Below are 26,319 nucleotides of genomic sequence, written 5' to 3'. Positions count from 1 at the left end.
AAAATGTGTCCAATACCAACACCCAGGAAAGCAGCTTGTGCACACAAAGCAGGTAACTGCCATTAACACGCGGCATAGCAGCACCACAGACGTTGAGGGAGTTTGCTGAACTTTAGAACAAAATAAAACCCTATACGCCTCGCATATTCTGGCGCATTTAGGATGATATATCAAATTCGAGCTCACCATACATATGCAGCATCTTTGGTTATAAGTTTCTCACTACACTACAGCCCTAACCTTACATGATGGTGATACATGATGCACTCTGCAACCTTAGCAGTATTATATGTGCCTTAAAGCCTTCATTGCTCTAACAACACAGCCTTTTGCCCATATTTTCATGTTTGTTTCTTGAAGTTAGGGGCTGACTAACATGACAAATTAAGCAGACACAGCTTAGTTTGCTTTTGTCACTTGGTAATGCACTCACACCTCGTTAGTACAAACACTACAGTTCCAGAGTAAAACTGTCCATATAGCATATCGTCACTAATTACTGGCCATGAAGATAAACATGATAAGGAGAAAAACATATCTTTAAGGTCTCATTATATGCATAACGATTGGCCATGAAGGCATAATTAGAAAAACGTCTGCCACGAATTTCAAAATAATAAGGTGCAATTTCAAGCATCTATATTCTCACTCACAAGCTGTTGGCAGCACTGCGGAAGCTGTGGGCAGTCTGGGCCAACCAGAACAGCGTGCACTATAGACTTTCTCAAAAGTGGTTGAAGGGCGCTGCCATATTGGAGATTGGGCAGCGTTCGTAGCACATGAAAGAACTACCCCACGCCCACACCGCAGCCCACTTCAACCACTTTCTCGGAGGGTCGTGAAAAGGTCTAGATAACTGCCCCTTCAAACGTCTCCCGTGTCAACTGTCAAGTGGCTTCACCTATGTGTTAAAAGATGTATTAATGGTGTACAGACAGCCCACTGGCAACACAACCAACTTGGCAAACAATATGTTGACGAATGGTTGGTGCATCACTACCTCACCACAGGCCTCCACATATCTTTGCCCATGTGGGCCTTGTCTCTTGATTTGACCAGTGGTGAATGCTCTGTGTACATACATTATAAATACACATCAAAACTATGTTTTCAATTGTTCTTCTTGGTTCAAAAAATATACCTTGACTGTTGAAATATTTGAGGGACAATCTTCAGAGTTCCTGCAGACCTGGTTAGATGAAAGAGCTGTCTTCCAAAGTCTTGCAAACAGCTTGTGAGACGGAGTATAGTGGCCCATGAGACGCATCATGCAGTCTCATACTGCGACGTCGCATCTTGTCCTATGACTGCTCACTTCCCAAGAACCATGTATTATAGTATTTTTACCCAGTTGGCTGATGGCTGCTGAAGGCAGTTTTGAATGCAGCGCAGCCTACCGAGTTTTTACATGGTCCTTCATGTAATACGGCAAATAAGACTCATCAACCGGGTACCTTGGCTAAGTAAAGCACAAAACCACAAAAAAAGCCCATCGCTAAGACACTGCACTTTACACTGCATTTCGCTAGTGTCCTGCACTCAAAATAGAGGAACAGAAACATCTGGGTTAGTCAGTTGAGACTTTGCTCTAATCCAGACAAAAATACATTGAACTCAATGGGCTCTAGATTTTCCCTCCATGCATTGTCTGGACAGCAAATTTTTATATTAAACGAGCATAAACAGAAAAAATTTGGTCCCGAGAAAAGTTGTTCATTATCCATTAATTAGTTACAACTGTATTCAATTATAGCAAGAAGGGTCATTTTTCCTTTCTACTTTCAGTAAAAACTCGTTACATTCAAATGAATATGGTATATATGCCTGCGTGTAAAAATATATATAACGTATAACAATGCTATATAGCATTGTAAGTATTCAGCAACAAACATCTAAAACCTTGTCCAAACACTACACAAACATTTGAGCAACTCAAAAGCCGTTCATAATTCTTGCATGCTCACTCGGAGATAAAAATTGTTAACTTCACTGAAAAGAGGGCCATTTCGACATGCCACTAGACCGACATAAAAATTGTAAAAAATTTCTTTAAATAATTTAACAAATGCTCATAGCATTTCACTGTCGAATCAAAAGCAACGCTGAGCAAATATGCTTCCAAGTGACAATCAATAAATAAGAAAAAAACAGCTAACTCGCACAATGCATGTACAACATTTCACAATGGTTATCAGGTGAAAAAATCCTTCAATGTTTTTGTTTTCTCGGCACATGCTTTCTTAGTCCGCGTCACTCTTTTCACAGAGGTCGATGAAGCCCGTTTTCGAGCGACAGGCACGGGTTTAGTCACTGGCTTGACTGCGCGTTCTTCACGACTGAGGTTCAAAGCGACGTGGTAGTCATCATGCTCTTCTTTCCTCCAGACCACTACTGTCTTACCGCACTGGTCACATTTGTGCAACAAGCTTGGGTCTATCGATAAAGCATTCGCTCCTTCATCGCTATTACTGTCAGCAACACAAACACCATCTGCAGCAAAGGATGAGCCAGGTCTCTCAGTGACGTCAGTGTTTTCAGTGCTGATATTAGGCCTCTCCTCTTCAACATGCGGAAGCCGTGAGCTACTGGGTGTTGGTAAAGCATCACTGTTGAAAGGATCCGTACACGATACGTTAGATGCATCACCAATACTATTTACACGAATATTGCCGTCTAAGCTCTGGGCCTTCACTGCAACATCAGTAGAGGGTGCAGCTGTTGCGCCCGCCTCACTTTTCGCCCACATCTTTTCAAAGTAGCTCACTTTTGCAATATCAACAGCTGTCGCTTTTTTAGAGCTCTTTTTGGAGGTTGTCTTTTTTGCTTTCGACGCTGTTGCTGTTGTTGCCTTGTCCGTCTTCTTAGGAGATGTTGATGGGGCTATAGCTGACAAGGCACATTTCACCCCTTCGACGCGACTCTGTTCGACTGTGGCCTGCGGCACTACGCTGTCCTCTTTGCTACGTTGCCGAGGGCTTGCCAAAATCAGTGCCAGCTTCTCTGAAAATGGCAGGTCGTCCCCTTGGACCACTTTCTTTGGCGTTTCCGAAGAATGCGAGGATGTTGTTGGTGCATCAGCACTTGCAGAGTGTTTATCGTCACTCACTGCGTTGAAGGATTCGTCAGCTTTCAGCGGGGTTACTGGAGGCGGCGGTGATGACTCCTGTTTCTTCTTGGATGTGCTGGATTTGGATTGCTGCACGAGGAACTTGGAGATTTCCTGAGAGCCATCTTCTAGGCTGTCTCGAAACTTGGTCGCTGCTATGGACAGGTTGATTAATGGTGGATTCCTGAGAAAAAGGACAAGAGACATATCTCTACAGAAAGCCACAGGGCAGTCACAGACAAAGCAAAAGTAGCTCCATGTTTCAGATTCTATGTCACTACAGGAAAACAGTGTGACCCCTTCCAGGCTCCTGTTGAGCTAACAGGTGAAAGGAACTGTGTTGCTTTACAAGAGTTATAACACTGCAAAGATCAACAATGCAATTATTTTGGCTTACACAAGCTATGATAAAACGGCTTTTTGAGCCAGATGACTACTTGATGACTGCAACATAACACTAACCCTGGACTTTATAATAGTTTCCTAGTGACTATGGTTGTGTTTTAGCTCTCATTCTCCAATTGCTAGCCCAAAGTGTGCCCATCTCGGGATAAATTTCTGATTTGAAGGAAGCTTCAGTCCTGTTCACATTTACTTCTCCAAACATAAATTAGTCTATCTAATTGAACCAAAATCCAACCAAACAAGTCAAGAGACCATAGTGGAAGTGAACACAGGTTGTCCCATAGTTCGTGATCTGGGCGCTGAAGATACAATGATTTATAATTTTCATAGCAAACTCCATACAGCAGTCAAACCTTTCTGTTATCCGTGCAGCCAACCCTGTAAACACAGTGGATTGTTAGGCGAGTTGGCTGGACATTATGTTTGTCTTGCTATCTGTCTGTGTTTCCAGCGCTGTTTTAACAGCTGTAAAACACTGCTCATGTCTTTTTAAAAGGCAATTGAAGTGGATTTAGTATCAAACTAAATTAAATGAGTTGAATGTGGAAAGGCTAAGGTTAAATCATAGCAATCCGTATTGCGGTAGCATTTCGATTGCTGAAGTAATCGCTGATAAATCTATTTCGACATTCAGTCTGCTCCGCAGTGCATGGTGACGAGTAGGGACACCGATGATGTCATCTGTAGAGGTGATGCATTTCCAGCGGATGTTTCCACTGAGGAAGAAAACTAACGTCAATGAAGCTAGGTCGTGAGGTGGCATCGGGCAACTCAGAGAAAGGATTCGGCGAAAGCAGTTGAAATTTTAATCGGCACTAGTAATGACGTCATTGTTTATTTTCTCCAGACTGATACAATGTCTTGAGAAAAAACCTGAAGATCGTCACGGTTTTACCAGTCGATTACATCAGAACTTTAAATGGCAGCGCAAAACCACTTGGCGAGTTTAATAGACAAGTTTCGTACATTCTAATGCGTGTATCTTAGAAAACTGCCAAAAAAAGCATTTCAGATTCCCTTTAAGGGCATCTTTTCCCTTTCTGAAGTGTTCATCATGTTATGCTATAATTTAAGCTCTCTACAGCACATCACTCGATGAAAAGCAATGCTTCCTTCCAATCAGCCATGAAGCACTTTCAGCTTTTGTCCACAGATGGCAGCACAGTGTTTTGCATTTCTTGGCTGAAACCAGCAACCACTGTAATCAGCAAACACTACCATAACTGCTTTAAACATGGAAACTCAAATTGACGCTATGTGATAACCAACTACCACTGGGCATCTTGAACCACGTTATAGTGATCTGCTCATCTCTTTTGCTGGTGTACATTTTATACTATGCTGATTCAACATGATTTCCAATACTGGAATAAAACGAGTGGAGTGCATGTGCTGATCAAGAAATTTAGAAGTCAAAGTAGAAATCTCCTGTTGCATTTATAAAACAACCAATGCAGAATCCCCTTGAGCACAGAGTTTTCCCCTTTCAAAGTTCACTTGTCAGTCCCCTTAGTTGCTAAACTAAAGGTGCAATAGCGTGATTTTTTATGTTACAACAAACCGATACATTTGCAGTCCGACTGTAAACACACAAACTGTGAGCAATTCTGGAAGGCACTTCTTATCACCGGGCTACAAAAAGTTTCGAGAATCTGAAATTTTGGTTTTTATAGGGCTTCGGTCAACTTTACCTCGGAAGTGTAGAATTTTGGCTACTTAAGTTTTATGAGGTTTCAACAACAAATTATTAGCTGGTGGTTCAACTTTGATTAACCCTGGAGGGAAGCGAAAGTTTCATGTGCACGGCTGCTCTCATTGCCAAGCTTGGATTAAACACATTGTGTATTTCTCCAAACATAAAGCCCGTTCTTCACCGTTCTCTATGGCACGCCGCCTTTTCAGGGCCTCTTTTGGACATGCCTTTGCATTCCGATGCGCTACTGTAGCAGGGTATTCGTCCTATCTCGGGCATAGTTGTAACCTAGGCAGGAGCCTGGGGGCTCCTATTTATACACATATCGCCGCTCTAGCACCCTCTACTTCCACATCACACTATCACCTCATGTGTCTCTGACCTTGACAGTGGTCACGGGCCACTTGGTGGCCTACGTGACTATTGCCCAGTCATATGGCGACCACCAGGCTTAATACAGAAGTTTGACCTCTAAATCTCCCTCAAGCTGAAAACCGTGCACACCCGACGACACCTCACGTGACCTTGACAGCAGTCACGGGCCACCTGGTGGCCTATGTAACTATGCCCCAAAGTCACATGGTGACTACCAGGTCACGTGACCTTGACAGTGGTCACGGGTCACTTGGTGGCCTACGTGACTATGCCCAAAAGTCACATGGCGACCACCAGGCTTAACATAGAAGTTTGAGCTCTAAATTTCTCTTAAGGTGAAAACCGTGCATACCAGACGGCTCGAAATATGTGGCGCAGTGAAGCTTCCGCTTCAAAAACGCAAGATATTCCCTGAGACTAGCGCTAAGTTGCCAATGAAGGGCTTTCTCTGTCATTCTTTCCTTTTTCGATGTGCTTCAAAAGGGAAAGCAGCTACAAGGTATCAAACTTAATGGATTAGCTCAATCAAAAGTGTAGTTGGACTAACTAGGCCCATGTCCATGATGAATATGCAACACAAAACATATATATATAAAGAAGCAGTGTCTAATAAGTCCTAATTGTAAACATCCTAAACATAAGTAAAAGCAGCAACAGCAATAATTAGAGGTGTGCGTCAAAACGTCGGCGCGCCACTGTCGAGTGTTCTCATTACGTTTATGCAGCCAACACAAACTGATCGGTGCGGCGTCATTGGCACAATGATGCCGCACCGATGAACTATCCGATGGCCACAGTGAACTATCATGCCATCATCAGGCAGAGAGCAGCTCAGTAGCATGAAGCCAAACGCGACACAGGAAGAGATGGCATGACGTTTGGGCAAAGCTGTGGCAACATCCCTTCAATGCCACGCTCACTAAAAGCGAAGGCAAAGCCAGTGAAGCTTTTATATCTACTATGGCTGCACTGGCCGCATGCTGCCACCATCTGCCAGTGACAAATTTGCCACCGCCTACAAGAAACGACCACCACGCTGTCACCGGTCAAAACTGGCACGGCATTCTTACATAGGAAGAGGCCACTTATTGAGAGATTTCAGGGCAGTGATCGTAAATCAGAACAATAAAAAATAGAAAGTCTTACGGGCAAATTTTTGCTGCGGAGATTTCACAATCTGGGGGGGTTGGCTTATAATCGGAGTCAACAATCAGCAATATACGACAATAGTTCAGCTAGAACCTGCTCTCTTCCACTCACCAGGTGTCGGAAGACGCAGATGGAGATGTCTTCAGCTTCATGACCACAGCCAGTGCATCCTTTGCCACCCTGGCAACGTCGTAGGTGACTAGTTGGCAAGACCGCGATGTGCCCCCTTCATGGCCCGCCTTACGCACACTGACCACCAGCAACTGAGCAATGCGCTGGTTCTGCGCACAAGTAAAAGGTTACACACAGCACTCACTTCACTGGCGCATTTGAGCATGCACTGCAAGCTTTTCTCCTAATGAGACGAACAGGGTGGCATCGTCACCATTGTCCAAATATCCCTCCACTTTAACCTCGTCCTGAACCAACCATGGCCACCTGATTTCCGCGAACTTCACGATCTCAGCTGCCCACCTAACCCCCCTCTGATGACCTCTGCTTAGCATGCTGCATTTTGGAGTCTGCTCCATTACCATCCATGACCCGTGGTTATCTTGCCTTTGCATCGCATGCCCTGGTCACTCCATTTCTTCTCCCCAATTTTGACTGAAGCACAGACTCTCTGAACTGCGCTCCGCAGGCTCCTTTTAGGGGTTCCGCAAACTGCGATTGGACTACCATTCGTCTTGAGTAATTGTAGTTTTCTGCTTCTTTGATCTTAATTTAGAAGCCTGAGCATGAGTGAGAAGACGGTATTCAATATATAATGCCGATCGCAAACTAAAAAAAAAAAAAAAGAAAAAAAAAAAAAGAAAAAAAAAAAAAGAAAAAAGAAAAAAAAAAAGAATTAAAAGAGAAAATGCCAGGACAGGTCTATGTACAAGCCATATCGGCTGATTGTGGTGGCAGGGGGAATTCCTTCGCACATACTGATAGCTGTTGGATATGATAGCTGAGAGAAGAAAGTTTCAGAACTCCTAGACTAGAGCATGACTGCCTCACATTTGTTCCTTGACCCCTCATGCTTTCTTTCCATCTCACAACACTACTGCAATTGCATTGCTCTCCAAAGCTTGCTGTGCTGTTTTCAGCTTCGATTACAGGCATCCTCTCTCCACCAAGTTTCTGCCACGTTAGTGAGGCTGGCAAGTGGACCCAGTTAAAAGCAATGGCATTCATAACAACACAAAGTACTGACCTGAACCTACTTTGCATGACGGAAAACGAGCAAAAGGGAATACTTTGTATTTTCGTTTGTTGATAACACTTTAGGGTAGTCAGGCATAAATTAAAGGGATGGCACTTGCAAGAGCAAATGGTCCGAAAGTGATGTAACATGAGAACATACTTTGTCAAAATTAAAGAGCCCAAGGGGTTTGTTCCTAAGCCAAGTAGTTGGTCGTGTGCGACATTTATACGCCAATGTCGCACATTTTACGGCATCACCACTAATGACCGAGAAATGCTACTGCGACAAAAATTTCTCACTGACTGCTGACTCAGTTATTCTACAGCAGAACTTTGGTAAGTGCCAATTAGGCACCCTGAATATAAAGCTTTCACTCGTATGTTAGCGCATGCCACTCTCTTGCATCGCCACCTGTTTTTTTTTTTTTTTTTACCATTGAGTACTGCACCACTACTCCGAATCAGGCTCACCTGCTCTCGGTCTCTGAGAAGCCGCTCAACCAGCTCTTCGCACAGCTGATCCAGCCAGTGCTTCACCTAGAAGAAAAAGACCACCAGAAAAGGGAACATACCACTAAGCATCAGAAACAACAGAAATTGATGAAGCACTGGAGTGCTTAGAATGGTGCTACTTATCAAATAAGATTCCACAGAGTCCTCTGTATCAATATGAGTGCTCAATTTGTTCTTATAGCAGATAGATTTTTACCACGAGCCAAGTAAGCATTTTGCCTTAAATAGGCGTTTCCTTTGACACTGCTTCCACTAGCATATGCATGATCATTTTACCACACACACTCACCTTGCTCGTAGTGTCGAGGGCAAGCTTCCCCCGGAAGTTTTTGCCACACCCAATGGACTGTGCCAGCTTGCGTGGAGTCACTGCTTCGTAGTCTATGCCACGGACAAGATGGTACAGCCACGTCCTGGAACAAACAGCCACGTATCACTTAAATAGGACCTTAGCTTAGCGAAAGGCTGTAGTTAATCTTAGGTGTATCGATAACCACAATTAGCCTTGGCACGTGGTACAAACAAGATGAATTAATGTGATGACGGCTGTTGTCGTGAACCGAGATCACACCACCTTTTAATAATAACAATAAAAAAAAAAAGGATAATTGTCGCCAAATGTTGCAGCAGTCGGACTTTTGACCTTATTCAACCCCAGCATCAGAGCAAAAGTTGTGCATGCACACAGCCAGAAATTGTGGACCTACGCTGATTACTTGAGCAGCCTGTGCACCTTGTGGTGATTTGAAGTGCGTGTTCTGTACGCTACAGCCATCCAAGGCCACTCAACAAGAAAAGCCACCACAATGTGAGGATGGCCGAGAAGCATGCCATCAGGCTCTTTTCAGAAAGTATACAAAGACTGCGTCCCACAGAAACTCGGCCACCAAACCACTGGCCAAGGGAAGCACTCCATAAACTTCACTCAACAGTGCGGGAGGAGCAACATATGGATTTTCCAAGTTTTGTGTTTGCAGCCAGAAGCGCAACATACTTCTCTCCTAGCTATGAAGGATCGCTTTTAAAAATTTCACAGCAAAATCTGAAAATGCTAGGTTCTACATGCTCTATGGGGATTGTAACAGCGAATCCCCCAAAGGCACTGCTTTATTAATTTGTGGAAAGCAAGGCACACGTCCAAATTGAAAGGCTGTCATTGAGGTGCAGTTTGCACAGGCAGTACAGTCAATTGTATTCAGTGCAGTTTGTTGTAATAACAAAAGGAACACTTTTATTGAATTCGAAATTTTCCTCAAAATATGACAGGTGCTGTGCAAGTGCGAACTGAAATCTGCTGCACAGGTGTGCCATGCGCAAACATCGATGCGTGAATTGGCAAAATTGACCAGACATGGGAGACAGGACGTAAGCAAATCAAGGTAGTGCTATATAATGCACTCGGTGAATTAGAAATTCACGCAAGCTTTCTCCTGCTCCAAAGTGGTGGAAAGCGCACTCTTGGGGCTCACCCTGTTTTCTGTCCAAAGTGGGAGGCGAGCTGGTCCTGGGAGAAATGCAGCATGTCTGCCACCACCTCCACCTGCAGCAGCTCTTGGATGTCCTGGCCCAACTTCCCACCCAGCTTGCGCCTTTTTTCCCCAACACAAGAAAAAAGCGGGGGAAAAAAAAAGGAAACAAAATGTTACTGAACTAATGATGCTTCCAATAAGACAGTTATGTCTTTCCTTTCCCTCTCCTCCAACTTGTCCTTATATTTATAATCATTATCAGTAGACCTTTTGCAGCCCAAGCCCAGCAGGATATTCTCATTAGCCAAGCGTTATTCGCATTTGGTGGCCATCTGAGGATACCATTTATTGCAGACTATACACCCCCATTATACTCCCACCTGGACAACTTTTTCTGGTTATACAGTGAAAGCTCGTTAATTCGAACCTCGATAATTCGAATTTTCGGATAATTCGAACTAGACTACTTGGTCCGGCCAAGCTCCATAGAGATCTGTATATAAAAAAGCCCATTAATTCGAACGCGAGTCGGTTCCGCTACGGATAATTCGAACTACGCACCGCCGCGTCTGGGTGGCTTGGCGCACATCACGCGGAAAAAAAAATAAAAAGAAAAAAAAAAATAAAGAAACACTTCCGCGATCGGAAGGCATAGTTAAAGGCTGCGCACGTCCAAAACGGGGACAGAAGATGGAACCAGGTAAAACCAAGGAAAAGGGGGTAAAACTTAAATGACGCCATGACCGGCGCGGCGGGTGGCGGCGTTGGAGGGAGGGGACGGCGGCCGCGGCAAGGTCAGTGCATGGCCGCGACGGCGACGGCTGCCTGCTCTCTCTTCTGCGCAACGTAGCTCAGAACTAAATACTCGTTAATTCCAACCCTGTTAATTTGGAAATAGGGATAAGTACTCTCGGCGCGGTCCCAGCCAACGCCCATGAAAGGCTATGATCTCGGACGGGCACTACGGGTTAAACTTTTCTTTTCTTTTTTTTTTTTTTTTTGCGATAGCCATCTGTCCTTCCAACCATCAGTTGTCAACGGAAGCACGCAAGTCAGCTGCGATCATAACGCTGCTTCAAAAGCCGCTTGCTGCTATCGCGCGTTCCGATTATTGGAGTGGTGGTAGACGCGCCCGCCCCAGTCGCTCATAGCATGATAAAGCGAACGTACTGAAAAAGGAGGCTTACACAACCGGACAAGCGCTGGCACTTTGCCAAGTTCGCTTCCCCCCCACCCTGCTGGAGCTAAAGTCAAAAGATAAACACACCGTTATCACTGCGCAGCATCTTGGCCCACTGCCAAGAAATGTTTTGTGGACCGCGACGGCGCACGGAAGGACGCTAACGACTGATGGTTTTTTTTTTATTCGTTGCCACAAATCGGGGCTGGGTGGGTTCATTATGCGAGCGGGTTCGTTACGCGACGACTACATACGGTGCATTTACAGTAATACAAATGGTTCTTGTCAGTTTTTTCGAGGCCATTCGATAATTCGAACATCGGATAATTCGAACTTTTTTCCGGGTCCCATGAAGTTCGAATTAACGAGCTTTTACTGTATAGCTAAGGCTTTTCCAGGTTTAACATGTCTAACCAACTCGTCCAAACGCAGCCATTATTAGCTAAGGCTACAGGGGCGGAGATTCCGCCTTGGTGTTACTACACAATGCAGTGCCGGCACATGTGGCCCCAGTCACAGTTTCGGTTCTACCTTTACTTGTTGTAGTTTTCGAGCCTCCAACGATGCAGAACTGCCTTTATTTAGACTACCTGAGACCCAAGTGAACGTAAATTCCCGGTTAATGGATATTGCGTGCTGCTTACATTGCCGAAAGAAGCGCGTTGCGAAAGTGTACAGAAACCGGTGGGTAGACGAAGCGGAAGCAGCTGACATACTCCTCGCAAGTCTTCCGACAAATGACGCAACCATCCAGTTTGCTCTGCGTAGTGTACCGATTTGAAAACGGACCTCACTAACATTGTACTGGCTTGTGTAGTAAATCGTGATGTAATAACGTAAACATTTCCGTAATGGTATAACAATCCCGAGCGCGATCCAGGAAATTTATGAGGGGAATATATGTTGCTGCGTTGTGAGCTGATATATTTCTGCTCTGTAGCGTAGCGTTGGCTGCATAGCCAGGAAAAAACGAGCTTCGACTTTGCGTCCTCACTACAAAATGGCGGCAAGCCATCCCTTTCAGTAAGGACATCAAAAGTGTGAGCAGACTGGCAGGAATAATATTTACGTTCAATTTTCGTGGCTATGAATGCATCGTCCACTGCCAAACAAATATGTCAGCAAACCGGAAAGACCGAGAGAATCACATTTTCATTCGCAACTATAAACGCATGAGGTTGTCCTCGGTGCCCGTTTATGAAGACAATATATAAGGACAAGCAGAGAGGAATGCCTCTCACACTTACTATACTATACTATAATTATAGTACTCTACTACTCTTGCGTCCGTAAATCAATGTCACGTCCGTAAAGCCGTTACGGAGATGTCTCAAACTTACATTGCAAAGTGAGCTAAGGCAGTGCTGCAAAGAAGTAGCCAGAACAGAAAACAGAAAAATGGAAGACAGAGAGTTAAACTCTGCGTACAAGTAGCAGAGAAGCACAGGCAGCAAAGCCACTGGGTGGAACAACACTGTCAAATGGTCTTTTCATGCGAGAAATGTAGCTCTGTCACACAGGCGACCTCAATGCCCACTGAGTCAATGGCCATCTAGATACACCACTGCCACACGGCAAATTTCAATAACCATTGAGTAGCGAGCATGTCATTCGACAGGTGGCGCCACAGGTAACAATATCCAGTAAAAATAAGTGAAGCAGGACAGTACAAGGCGGACATTGTTCTGAGAGCTATTGCTAAATAAAAAATTTGTTTGGAAAAGGGTATTCAAACGCCTCGCAGCCCGGCATAACCCACAGACAGCAACGGTGGAACGATGATGGGCTATTTTGTGCCAGTGATGCTGCCTTAGCTCGGCGGTCATCTTTGCCGTGTTAGTGGTTGGTATCGTTAGCATTTGTGGGGTCTACTTGATCTCGGTTGTCGCAAGGTGTGCTAAGAGGCGAACATGAGTGACATACTGTGGCATGCTGCTCAATATTCTTCGGCTCAATGGGCATTGAAACTGCCCGTGTGACCAGGGTATAAGGCATTCGTAACGGGCACCTAATGCAAGCACAATGCATGCAACACAGCTACGAATCATACACCAAGGGAGGCTTTTTTGTTTGTACCTATAATAATGAAAAAAAAAGAGCTACCTACAAGCCTTCGCATGTGCTGTGGCAAAACAACAACAACAACAACAAAAAAAAAAAAAAAAAAAACGTCATGCAATAAACGCAACAATCATCTTCCAAAAAAAAAAAAAAAAAAGCAGCGGAAGAGATGACATCAGAAGAAAGAGGCTTGAGAAATGAGACATGGAAGACAACCCTGAAGCTAAAACCTGATCAATCGAGAGTGGACGACTTTTATTTGCTATCAGCGTACCTTTAGCAAATGTGATGCCAACCCATCATCACAACTAAACCCTGGCAAAGGTTCATCATCGTGCAAATCGCTTTGAAAACCATAACTGCCAGTGTTCCTCCAATAGGCACAAACAAACACCTGTCCATGCCCTAGGCAACTTTTTGCCTCTCGGAACTTAATGTTGTTTTCCCCATAAAGCTGCCTCAAAGCCACATCTCCTGCCAGAAATACACCTCCGTAGAACTGGAGAAATGGATAAACACCACCTATCTGCAGCAGTTGCATCAAAATGCCACCCCAAGGTGAACTATGGCTCTATGACATTGTGCACCCCGTAGCACATATCAAAGTCCAGCTCAACGATGCAACACAACTGGACACCATAAAACTATCCATGCCGCAACTTCTGCAGCACAAGCTCGATTTCCGCACCACAGAAAGTTATAAAATGACAAGCCCAGCTGTGTGCACACAGTAATAGCTTACAGCTTGTGCACGGGCAGTGTGGAGAACAGTATAGGCACCCCAGTCTCAGTCAGGACCGTCTGCTTGTTGGGCTTGTTCAGACCACAGGCAAGCTTGGCCAGCACCTGCACATAACCAGCCGACACCATGTCTTTTTTAAGGTGAACGCCTTTAATGGCTCATACTGTCGTACGTTCGGGAGAAGTGTCACACTTCTTTGCGAGATTCCGTGGGATATCGCAAAGTTGGGACGTCATGACCTGATGGTATCTAGCCATACTTAGCATAATCTCATAACATATTTCGGCCAATGTTCTGTCCCTTTGACACGTGCTATCTTTATCAGCACCCAGTAACTAAGTTTGGAAAAAAAAAAGAAAAAAAAAAGCCATATAAAGTAGAATACCCAGTAACTAAGTTAGAAAAAAAGAAGAAAAGCTATATAAAGTAAGAAAAAAAAATTGTTACGAATGAGTAGAACCACATAGCCTAGCCACAACCACCACATCTAGCCTAGCTTGTCGAGCTATATTCCATATTCTCTATATATTCTCAAAAATTGAGACCTTGGAATATCATTCGTCTTGCTTTGTGAGCGTCCCACTAACTTGCTCATGCATGACACTACCTAGGAGGCAAAGGAGAATTCAATTAGTGAACTGTTGGATGTGCACTGCAGAATTGGAGCGGGGCAAAAGGGGTGCTAGTTTGATGGAAGTGAAAGAATATTCCAGGACTGGTGTCCAAAAGAAAAAAAAAGGCAAACTGCAGGAGGAAAAAGGTGGTCACAACCCTAGAACGGTATGCGCATGAAAGCCGTTGAGAGTGCATTTTCGCAACACTCTATGGCAAAGGAATTGCAAGCCTATTCCTGCAGCCCTTACCCAATGAACAGTTGCGTCCTCCTATGCACTGGTGCAAGTGTGATTTTTAAATTCATGTCTGCAAAAAATCCACTTGCCACCAAAACCCCTTTGGTTACGTCTGGCTCGACAGCCCTAAAATGTATACTTCAAATTAAATGTTTATGCCAAAACACCAACTCTCATTGGCTGAATTTCGGTTTGCATGTACTAATACTAGCAAGGTAGATTCCAACGGCTACTGTGGCGCCCAGAGGAAAATTATCGCACTTCACAGACTTTTAGCCTCGATTAAAAAAAAAAAAGGATATTGAGGTGGCATGCGCATTCAACAAGATTCATCTTCATCAGTACTCTATATGATTTTGTAAAAATTCACCGCTTCCATAAAAGCAAGCATCTGGAATGACAGACACAAAAGGGGCCAGCAACTTCCCCGGCAGCTGCTGCAAATACTTCCGCCAGAGTGCTAAGACAGTTCATGAGGCGATAGTACAGTAGTGGGCTCAGGCTAACTTTGCAGCTAATCTTTCAATGATGCACTTTTTCCTGTTCTTTCGTGGCCTCAAATACACAGCTTCCAGATTCTAATGATCTTCACCCGTTCCATTATTATCCTGTGCAAGGTGAGCTGCTTCTGTAAGTGCCACATCTCTCATTTTAGTGTACGAAGACAAAGGAAGGGTCGCTGCCAGGCAGGCTCAGGGCCAATTATTTGTGAACTTGTAAACCCAACTGCACCGTGTCACGGTTGAGTGAGACACTATGTGGTGCTGGGCTTTGTTTTACACCCAACAAGTGCACAACAAAGCAGCTCCGCAGCAGTTCTAATTCCTGTCAGCCCCTTAGTTTTATGCAATGCCTTGGATTACCACGAGGCAGTCGATGCTATTAGGAAAGAGCAAAATATCTTGTGTGAAGTACTAGACAGTCCCATCGTTTGGGAACTCCGCAATGTTTCACTTCAAATTGAGATGGACGTTTAGGACTATGTGACTGCTAAGGAGATTCGAACAGTTTGGACAATGAAAGTGCAGCACGAATCGGACAGCAAAAAATACCATTCTCAAACTACTGGTAACACCGACTGCTTTGGTACTCCCTACATTGTGAACATCTGAGCCTTCCTCAAACAGACTCTTCTTTCAAAGTCATTTTAACCATGCAGCTTGCACATAATGCAAAATGGTCCGATGCAGAAGCAGACCTTGTTGTGTGCAATTCCAGCTGAACAACGGAACCCCGTCTGGGTGAAGACGGCTGCCCGTATCTGCTCCGTTAGCGCGGCGGCCCTTGCCAGGAGTGCATCCGGGCAGTCGGGATCTTCGATTTCAGACAGCCAAGCGGCAAGCTCAGCTTCTGCATTTTGAGACATAGCACTTAAATTTACACTTCGCCTTCTACCTTTGCCAAGTGTGAAATGTCTACAACTAAGTAATGCTTTAAACCTCTCAAGCGAGGGAAATGAGAGGTTTCCTTGATTTCTTAACATTTTAGTGAAACTTTGAAGGCTTCCACAGCACAGAGTCCAGACCTCACCACGCAGCTTCGCATTTCATAGGTAACAAATCTTTTTAGCACAGAGGAATCCTGTTGATGTATTTCTCACAGGAATTGAAAACTAAAATGCACTATCTAAAAATCGGATCATCCAAATCAGGCATCAAAACGTTGCGAATGAAACATACTTGGCACAGAACTTGCATTTATCACCGCACTTTGAATAACCTGTCATTCTAGGCTGGACTTCTTGTTTCTTAATGTCCGGAAGCAAGCTTTTTTGTTACTTGTAGAAATGAGACGCAGTTTCATAGCTTAGCTCTGCACTGTCGACAAAGAGAAAGCCACGCAGAGCATCTACAATATGGCACTCCACAAATGCTGCCATGAGTGCCGCGGAGATGTTATTGGCGCATAGCATCTTGGCAGGCTGCCAATGTCAGTGCTGCGACAGCGGCACCGAGGGCGCGAAGCTGTGGGACCTGCTACAAAAAAATTTGGAAAAAGAAAGTAAATTCTCAATTATAAAAAGAAAGGGGCGCGGAGAGCTCCTTACGTGAGCAAATAGTAGCAAAACATTGGCTACAAGCGTTACCATTACAGTGGCTACTATCCCCCCCATAGCAGTTTTTCTTCGCCTCTGTAGGAAATCCGAAACCCCACGAGTTTTTCATATATTTTTGTGATTGTATTATCCAACCCACCAAGAAAATAAGAAAATGCACTGCCTCTAACAGGCGTTGGCCGGGAAAGTTAAAAAACAAACAAACATTGCATTATGTTAAAAATGTATTAAGCCAGATCAAAAAATAAGAGAATTCACTGTATTAATTTCCCTTCTATTCTGACCAGTCTCCTTGGCACTGGCCTGTCTAGTTCACTCACTAACAATACCACAGCTTTCCAAACCTCACATAAGAGTAATGCACCTGTGCAAAGTCAAAGCGTGCGCAACGAAGTGGCTTAGCAGAGACTCTGCACTGCAGATAGGATGAACAGCGAAAGCTGGTCTCTCTCCGAAGTGCCAAGGTTGTTGAAAAGTGCGAAAGAAGTAGAAACATAGATCCCTTGACGCTTCACATTCGCCTGAACTGCAGCCACTGATCAGCCACATCATAGGACTGAGACACTGGTAATGCGTGGTTAAACTTGCAAACATTACAGGCGAGAGCAGCTTCATGGTCTTCCCAATTTTAGATGAATGCATTGGATCAAAACAATTTCATACAAGATGCAGAGTCCAACAGAAACTATGTTGGCGGTTGTGTACGGTTAAGCACAGTAACTTTTTCAAGTTCTGACCCCACATAGAAGGCAATGCATGGCAGTTTTCCTTGCATACAATTCTTATTTTGGTTTACGTTTTGCATTCTGCTTTCCTGCCTTTACGTGAAAGCTGTATATGACAAAAACCTGGGTGTAAAGAAGAATCGCTAACTTTCGGCAATTTCATTAGTATAACCAGGTTTGAGTGAACAGTTATGAAAGGGGCACGTACTGGGGTCAGTCCCACCCTGTGAAGCCGACGCCTTGGGTCGCTGACCGAGGTATGTGTTGGGCACAGCATCGACGCTGCTCGGTATCGGCACTGCTTTGCACGCCTCTGTCAGGTCCAGGTATGCCTCGTCAATGCTGGCACGCTCCACCACGTCGCTGAACTGGCACAGCACCGAAAGGACCTCAGCCCCTGCCTCTCGGTACCTGCGTGGAATGAAGCCACGCACGAGAAGCATGAAGCTGGGAGCACGCAGCTATCTCTGGCAATAGTTCAAACTGTGCTGACTTCCAGCCTGCATTCAATGTTCTGAGGGAGGTTTTCCTCCAAACATTCAGGCAGTGACCTTGCAGTAGCAAGCTTTGCTAGCTTCCAAGAACTGCCAGAGTAGCTTTTTGCATAAAGCATCGCCCAGACTGATGGTCCTTCAACAGTACACATTGACGGGTTGTGTGGCACATTGTTGAGCAGAATTCACTTTGGTAATTCCAGTTTCACATCACCTTTGCAGCTGTGAGACACGCTGACATTGCATCCGAACACTGAGTGAAATGCAAAATATCAGTCTTTTCTCGATGTCATGAAACACAGAAATTCAGACGTTTAAGATTGTAAAGATTCCGACAAGTATGTATCTCGTTTTGGGTTTTGATATCAAATGACTTCAAGCACATGAGGATTAGCCTGGCTTTGGCTCGGCTCGGCTTTGATCGGGCGCCTAGCCGATGGTGTCGACGGTGCTAGTGTGGTCGCTGATGGTAACGCTGATACTAATTACGACATAGCTGCAGGTTCTGTAGAGCCAGTTTTGCAAAAACTATCCTTGCATGCACAGAGGTAACTTTTCGGGAGATATATAGGCCAGTAGTCATAGAGTTGGAAATTTCTGTAAAAAATTGGGAGACCGGTATATAAATTAGTACGTCTCTGGCATGCTAATCTTTCTAATATGAAAAATGACCCATACAGCTGACAACTAATTAGACAATCTTCTCAAGCTTATGCAACGACCCTCTTGCACGCGCACAACTCATTTTAAAAATTATCATATGCACACTTCCAAAATTTATTTATTTATTTTTTGCTTCCGTACCAACATGCATCCCTGAAGGGCAACAATACTTTTGCGTTTCCAAGGCTATCCCCATCAGTGATCAGCAGCTCCACAAAAGAGAGGAAGCTTCATAGCACCATTAAGATGACTCTCGACTTGGAACTCATTTCTCTGCCACTGCTACATCTACATGGTTACAGTTACATGCAAGTGTCGCCAATAAAACCAAAGAACTGCTAATTAGCTAGGCCAAACGGGCCTTTTTTCATAATCGGCTCCCAAAGTGATCTGACACAAGCCTAGCACGCTTTGTCCTTGGTTAGCCATCACTGTTACTGGGATACGTGCAAGTATAATTTAAAAGGCTTGTAGCAATATTTTTAATTACCTTTTACTTCACTTTGAGTACAAATGCTGCTATGTAAATTATTTTCAGCAAAGCACGTCACCTTCCACCACAAGAGAAGAGAAACACAGCCATGGTTCCACTTTAAAATAACATGATTAATAATCACAGTACATTGCTTGAACGCAGTTTTGTTGTGCAAGTCATTTAGTGCTGTTCCCCAGAAGCCTAGTACCAACAAGTAGGGCCAGCAGAAGCAGTGTCCACTAGAAAAACAATACAACTTCCAAAATTCAAATGAAGTCTGTCTGCTGAGGGGTGAAGTAGGTCACGTGGCACTCACAGCACGAAGTGATGTTCGCTGGTAAGTGATCGCCACTTAGCACACTCCGGAAGCATGTTAATTTCAAACTGGGCAAGAAATGACCGAAATTTATTGAGCCACAGCACAGAGAGCAACCAAGTTTTTAACATTCTAAACAGCAGACATGGCTATCAATGATGGTGAGCTTATATATTTCTATTTGCATCCACCTGCAGAGTTACAAAGCCAACTACTATCGGAATTTACCTACTGTCAGACAAGTAACGCGATTCACCTCTTTTCTAGTGTCTGCCAACAAAAGTATTATTCTGGTGAAACCTTTGGTCTTAAAAGACCGATTTTTAAAAAAATTAGTGGCAGGGTTCTCTCAAAAACCGGTTTGTTATAGTAACCACCAAGGAGAGGGTAGGCCTCATTCAAAGTTTCAACATTCTGAGGAGGGTGGGGAGTAAGGGCAACTTTTAAGCAGTGTCAAATGAGTCCCAGTCTAAAAACTTAAACACACAAGCACCAACAGTGAAGCATGAAATGTGACTAGAGGTGCGCGCTGGGACATCTGCGCCGCAGACAAGAGTTCTCACTATGTCTCTGCAGCGACATAAACTGATTGGCATGTCATTTCTTTTTTTTTTTGATGCCGATTTGTTCATAATAAAATTTTCTTGGTGGTGACATTTCTTTGTTACTTTTCCTTTTTCAGCCATATTTGTGATCCGTGCATGTTTTGCTTGTGATTTTAACATGTACACTGGAATGGAAAAAAAAAAAAAAAATGGTGATTTTTGTCTTATGCTAATGCACAGACATGCTTTGTATGCTGCTGCCTTGTACGGGCCCCATGCACCCTCAAGCTGGTTCTCAACAGCTTTTTCGTCTGGGGACCCCCAACAACATGTTGGAAATAAATGATGATGATGATGATGACGATTTAAGTTTTTAATGCAAAACTATAACTAGCCCTATCAGGGGCAATTTCGTCCGCGGCCATTGGCCGCAATGATTCCAAAAGATGAGCCATCATGCCATCATCGGGCATAGCAAAGCTCGGTAACATGAGGCACGAGGCTGAGCGCGATACAAGAGGGTCAGATGGCATGACATTTGGGCAAAGCCACAGCAACGACCCTGCAAGGCCAAGCGTGCTGGAAGGCTGCTGATGCCGATGCTGCTAGTGTGGCCTGTGATGGTTGTGACGCTGGCAGTTATGATCCGGCTGCAAATTCCTCGATGCCGGTTTTGCAGAAATCCTTCTTACGCAGGCAGAGGCCACTTATCGGGAGATTTAGGGCAGTAATTGTAAAATAGGAAAGTTTGGTCATAAATAGAAAGTCTCCCGGGGAAAGTGGGAAAGTATGATACTACTGTCATAAAAGCCTCCCCAACAGGACAGTGTGCTTTTGCAAGATGGCTTTTCAGCAGTTTTGCACAAAGGTGCGTGGAAGCCGCCCTTCTGGGTAGCACTTCCTTGACAAAAAAAAAATATTGATATATTTTTTCTTTCGTTCGACAATGCTGCACAGCCACCATGCTTTGCGGTCAGTTTAAAAGTTTTTCTTATACGAAGGACACATGAAACTGTTTGCCTTGAGCAATTTTTTTTTTTCATAATCAGTCTTACAGAAAACCAACTACCTAAATTTTCTCACATTTGTTCATGTTATCCAGTGCTAGTCTTAGCGCAGTTCGTCTTATCAGTTGTCTACTGTTACTGGAAGGTGATGAGAAGCTAAAGAAAGCACACGTTATGTGCCGACTAACATACAACTTACACATGCTTTACATGAGAATAAGAAAAAGGCGTTTTCACCACCCACCTGGTGAGGTCGGCCTTGCCCCTGACCTCTGGAACTCGGAACAGGTGCAGGCCCTTGGCCAGCTTGTCAGCCTGCTGGCCTCGCATGCCACGTTTGACCCCAAACGCCCGAGCTTCATAGTTCACCGCTATCAGCCTGCAAAGTCACAGCCATCTGTACATGAGACAGTGTTCTCGCTGTCAGCCTCGCCCATGATGACTCCACACAAATAACGGACAGAGGAGAGGAGCCATGTTTCACATTTCCCTGCATTTTATTTTCTTTTCGTCCTCTGTCGCTCGTGACAGCCTGTGTCACTCGCAAGCCACTGCTGAGTATATTTAAGCAGTTTTATTGTTAGTGGGCATTCAGAAGCTACGAGAATTTGCTGCCTAATTATGCAGCAATCATCATTCTCCTGGTAAGTCTCCAAGGTCTTTACATTTCTCTAATTACAAGCTACCACACACGAAGTACTAGAAGCTCGTAACTTTTATAAGACGCTTTTGTTACTTGCCCCTCACCCACTCATCTTTCTGTTTCGCTCCATCCTGCGACAGCTACTAAACGGTCGAACATTTCATAGCAGCGTCATCGCACAAATAGCATGGGGTAATCTCTCTACAGGGTCTTGAATATCTGAGGCCCGGGATTTAAAAAAAAATCCTATGTGAGGTCTACTGCACTATTCGAGCTGAAATAACGTTCACAGATCAGCAAAATATGGTCTACATTATTTGATAAGTGATTCAACATCGATACTTTCCTAGATTTTCCAGAATTGATGAAAAACTGCCCTTAGCGGCGTGCACAATTTCCGCACAAGAGTGTCGAAAAGCTGCTTTGACATGGTGCGCCATCTGTCGAGCAGTGAGGCAAGCGTCATCCTGGCTGTTGGAGAGCTTGCCTCACTGCTAGACAGATGGTGCACCATGTCAAAGCAGCTTTTTGACTCTCTTCTGCGAAAATTGTGCACGCCGCTGAGAGCAGTTTTTTGGCGATTCCGGAACATCTAGAAAGTATCAATGTTGAATCACTTATCAAATCACATAGACCATATCTTGCTACTCTGTGAACGTTATTTCAGCTCGAATAGTGCAGTAGATTTCGCATAGGATTTTTTTAAAACCCGGGCCTCAAATATTCAAGACCCTGTAGATCTCCTCATAAATTTGCTATATGGTTACTCACTCACCCTCCCCCTTGGAACGTGTTGTACTGTGCCACGGCGCAGGGCTTGCCATTCCACTCGGGCGCCAGCCGCTGCTCCACTTGCACATAGAAGCAGTCCATGTCGACCAGCACAATCGCCCGGTGCCGAGGCGAGGCTGCCGTGGTCGCCATCGCTTTTGCAGCTGCAAAACCCAGCACAGCACGCACATCAGTAGCTTTAAAGGAAAAGTCTATGCCCGAGACAAGTATAAAAATATTGGCATGCTCTGGTAGATCTTACCACTTGGTGGTAGTAACGGGGGGCGAAATCAAGGTTTAACCAGGAATTTTTATTTTAATTTAATCGCGAAATTCAGGCTTTAGCAGGTGTAGCGCCATACTGTGTCCTTTCGTTTCTACTAAAACTTCATCTGCTTGGAGCACCTAAAGTGAATATACTACATTTTATGACTACGCCACAGCGCCATACAGACAGGTATTTATTTATTTATAAATAAATTAACTTTAACTTTAACTTCAACAAATTACAACTACTTTCATTATTTATTGCTCCTTGATTCGCTCCTAAAATACATTCAAAACTGAAAACCAAACTAAGGACGCCGCCATACTTATGGCAGTGCTGCTATAAGCAAAAATAGTTCTCTACATCTGCAGTAGATGTCATCGGGCTTATTTAGTTTATCTATTCATTTCAGTCCATTTCAAGCTATTTTAGTACTTTCAGTTATTATAGCTTTAACAAAATCTGTGCATATTACACATTCTGCCCACAACAAGTATAGCAGCATGGCAAACCATAATATTACTAATAGTAACAGCTTTCTCTCCCTATTTAAGGCACATTTTTTCTTTGTGACTTCAACTAAGGAATTGGCCTGTAGGTCATCTTTCAAAGATCTCCCCCTCCTATGCCCAAACCAAGCTTGTCACAATGTGATACTTGCATATGTAGATGTTCCGTCTGTTTCCTTTGTGTGTGCATACTTGCCAGTGTGTGAATCTGCCTTATGCTGAAACAAGTGGCCTTCAATTCAGCATGATGTGTGCGGTATAAAGGAAGCAAGCCACATGCATGCAACATCGTAATGACATCTGTCTGTTGATCACACTTGGGGCTTAATGGTCACTTCTTGCAGGAATAAGATGACTCTTTAGCCAGAGTAGAGGGAAGAATAAGAAACTGTCCTAGATATTTCCTTTTCCACTATTCACCCAAAAATATAAAACCAACATGCTCAGCATGCTGTTGTGACATTGAAGGGCTTTTAACAGTTCAAAAAAAAAAAAAAAAGTCATATAGAGGATTTCCAAAATTCAGGCTTTTTGGATATTTCACGGAGTCTGTGGCGAAATCCCTGTGACAAGAGCCGAAAAGTGTCATATTTTGACTGCACAGGCTGGGAGCTTCGATCACATTCATAAGCGACCTGTGACTAATGAGCAATCTTTAATTTCACCTGGCAAAACTTGCACAGTCGTTTTCTTCTTTTACTTGCTTATGCTTGTAACTGTAGGCAATTCCCTACATACTGCATTTAATAGCCTCTTCAAACAGTTTTCTACTACACCCTTTTTTTCCCCCTTTCATCATCAGTCTATGTGCATATTTCATTCGAGTAACTGCCCTTTAGATGTCTGTTCTGAAAACAGCGGTTTCAGCTCAGGGTGCCAACCTTTTCCTTATTTCTTTCAAAACAAAATAGATCGCCAACCACAACACTGCAAGCTTCGCAACACTGCAAAGCTGTCATTGTAAGACGCTGCATATGCAGTCCCGTTCCTGATAACAAAAACTACTCTAAGGGATAGTTAAGGTCCAGCTCCTAACATTGCTTCACTTTCACCGGTTTTATTACCAAATTTGTCTGCAAAATTCAACAGCTGTCTCATACCTTAAGCACATCAAAAAAAGCATCTAGCCCTGCAAACTCACGACCACTCAGCCAGACATAGATGAAGGGTAAAAGCTGTTCTTGTCTCTTCTCTTATACTTTTTTTTTATTACTACTTTCATCACACAAGTATGTGATTTACACTATCTGAACTCAATATGACAGATTAGAAAGGAAGAAAGAATTGTGAACAATATGCGAATGTTTACAGCCCTCTGTTAAGTAAGACTTCAGTATTGACAACTTAGGAACTGACACATCAAACTTGGAACACAGGAAAGATTTCACATCAGCAGACAGCAAGGATTACAAATACTTTCTGGGCAGCGCACACATCCAGTCACGCAATCACAGTGATTCTCAAGTCACAAGAGAAGTGATAAGAGATTTAAAAAGTAAATGCAATGTGACGGATGCAGCCCATCGCCTCACTAACCAGCGCACCCCCTGCTCGTGAAATTAGGTACAATATGTGTTAAGAAGCATAGTGATAAACATATCTGTTAGTTAGTCAAACAAGGAATAACTTCAACAGGAGCTAGCCACTCAGGAAGACACAATATGTATATTCCTAAGGATTTGCTTCTAAGCCCTGTGACAGAACTTGTTGCGCTTCTCCAGCATTTGCAATCTCGCAGGCAATGAGAAATTTTGTCCAAACCCTTCTTGAGCACTGCTGTTCCTGGAGTGCTTCCAGAGGGTGCGTTACATGGCTCAAAAGCAATCCCCTTGGGCTGCAACTTTTTGACAAAAAGACTGCACAAAAATGATTCTTATGTAAATGTTCAAAAGTTACAGCGATACATGCTATGGGGCACCAATTGCTTTCCAAAAATGGCTGCTACCAATTGACTAAATGGCACCAGCAATGTTAACCAAGGCAAGGACGATCAAACCTCACAAGTCAGCAAAAGAGTGTGTTGCAGTTGGAACCTGAGGAAGACAATGTTTTCTGCACAGCATGAGTGTTGCAGTTTTACACGAGGCGTGATCGGCTACGGCGATAGTGCTCTCATGTGCGAACAGGGGAAACTATCTGTTCGTTCCAGCGCGGCTTCGAAACCCAGTCGCAGCAATGTTTTCCGCAGCGTAGTTGTGGCGAAGTGCAGATGATATTGGCGCAAGTAACGCTTAGCTCTAAAAATAAGAACAGATCGAACGGCCAAATGCAATAACACTACAACTGTGCGCCCCTTAAGTGATTTTGGAGCGTACTGCCTTGAACCATTTGGAGCTTTCCATACAGTAGAAAATGAAAATTTCTCTACCTTGAAGAGCCTGAAACGCGACGAGTTGGATAGGCTCGCGACCTCGTCAGAGTATATATATGTAATGAGCAAGCGGAACATTTAACGCCCCTTCACTGCTATCAGAACGCATGTGCAGTGCGAAATTAAGCGAAACGTCTGCGTGGTGAAACATGAGCAAATCGCTGTGTTCAAGCTCATTTCTCAAACGTCAAAAAGCAAACTACCTCCGTTTAAATTAGAAAAATGGTGCGAAAACCGTCGAACCCCGGATAAGGTGAGATGAGTTATCTCGGAACATGCCAAACAAGGGACGATCGATCTCTGAGGAGCAAGCGAAATCACAAGCAGCTAGGACACACACGCGAGTTTCTGCCGCCCTCAGCCAAACATCGCACAGTTTCTTTGAAACTACGGTTTGGCGTACCTTGAAACAGGAGTGTCAGCCTTTTCATGGGCTAGTGGATGCTTGTAGAGGCCGCCGACATGTTCCTGTGTGTCACGAATGATTCAATTTTTGTCAGTCGGACAGCTTGCGACAGCGAGCACACCACCTGTTTTACGCGCGCTGCGCGTTAGAACATGTTTTGTACACTGTTGCTGACTTCTGAACTGTTTTCTGTTTTCTACAGATTCCACTAAGAAGCCAGGAAGCAGCCCAAAAAGAACCATTGAAAAGCCGATGGGAAATCATGCTACAGAAAAAAAAAATGCCATTGAAGTTAGCGCAATAGACTTAAGTGCTTACTAGACTAAAGTGCACTTAGA

General features: G+C 44.0%; 1 protein-coding gene across 1 annotated transcript; it reads right to left on the bottom strand.

The window, feature by feature from the left end:
- Nucleotides 1–1,166: 1,166 nt before the first annotated feature.
- LOC146181623 (DNA polymerase eta-like) lies at nt 1,167–26,167 on the bottom strand. The gene is made up of 11 exons (XM_084576626.1): nt 25,979–26,167; nt 22,432–22,591; nt 21,258–21,392; nt 17,722–17,924; nt 15,931–16,082; nt 13,882–13,985; nt 9,899–10,018; nt 8,719–8,842; nt 8,388–8,453; nt 6,840–7,009; nt 1,167–3,290 (listed from the first exon to the last, which is right to left on the bottom strand). The coding sequence occupies exons 1-11, from the start codon at nt 26,004–26,006 to the stop codon at nt 2,192–2,194; spliced, it is 2,361 nt and encodes a 786-aa protein (XP_084432752.1). The 5' UTR covers nt 26,007–26,167; the 3' UTR covers nt 1,167–2,191.
- Nucleotides 26,168–26,319: the final 152 nt, after the last annotated feature.

Source organism: Amblyomma maculatum, chromosome 8 (assembly GCF_055883805.1).
Source record: "Amblyomma maculatum isolate TAMU_Amacu chromosome 8, ASM5588380v1, whole genome shotgun sequence".
Lineage (NCBI taxonomy): Eukaryota > Metazoa > Arthropoda > Arachnida > Ixodida > Ixodidae > Amblyomma > Amblyomma maculatum.
Note: the sequence above shows the minus strand (reverse complement) of the source record. Positions and strands in the feature narration are given on the sequence as shown.

Excerpts from the sequence above, each read along its gene's own strand:
- LOC146181623 (XM_084576626.1), bottom strand. The coding sequence starts at position 26,006 with ATGAAAAGGCTGACACTCCTGTTTCAAG. Across the intron at positions 22,592-25,978 it reads GCTGACACTCCTGTTTCAAG|CTGCAAAAGCGATGGCGACC; the intron begins GTACGCCAAACC and ends TGGGTTTTGCAG. Across the intron at positions 7,010-8,387 it reads TTCTCAGAGACCGAGAGCAG|AACCAGCGCATTGCTCAGTT; the intron begins GTGAGCCTGATT and ends ACTTGTGCGCAG.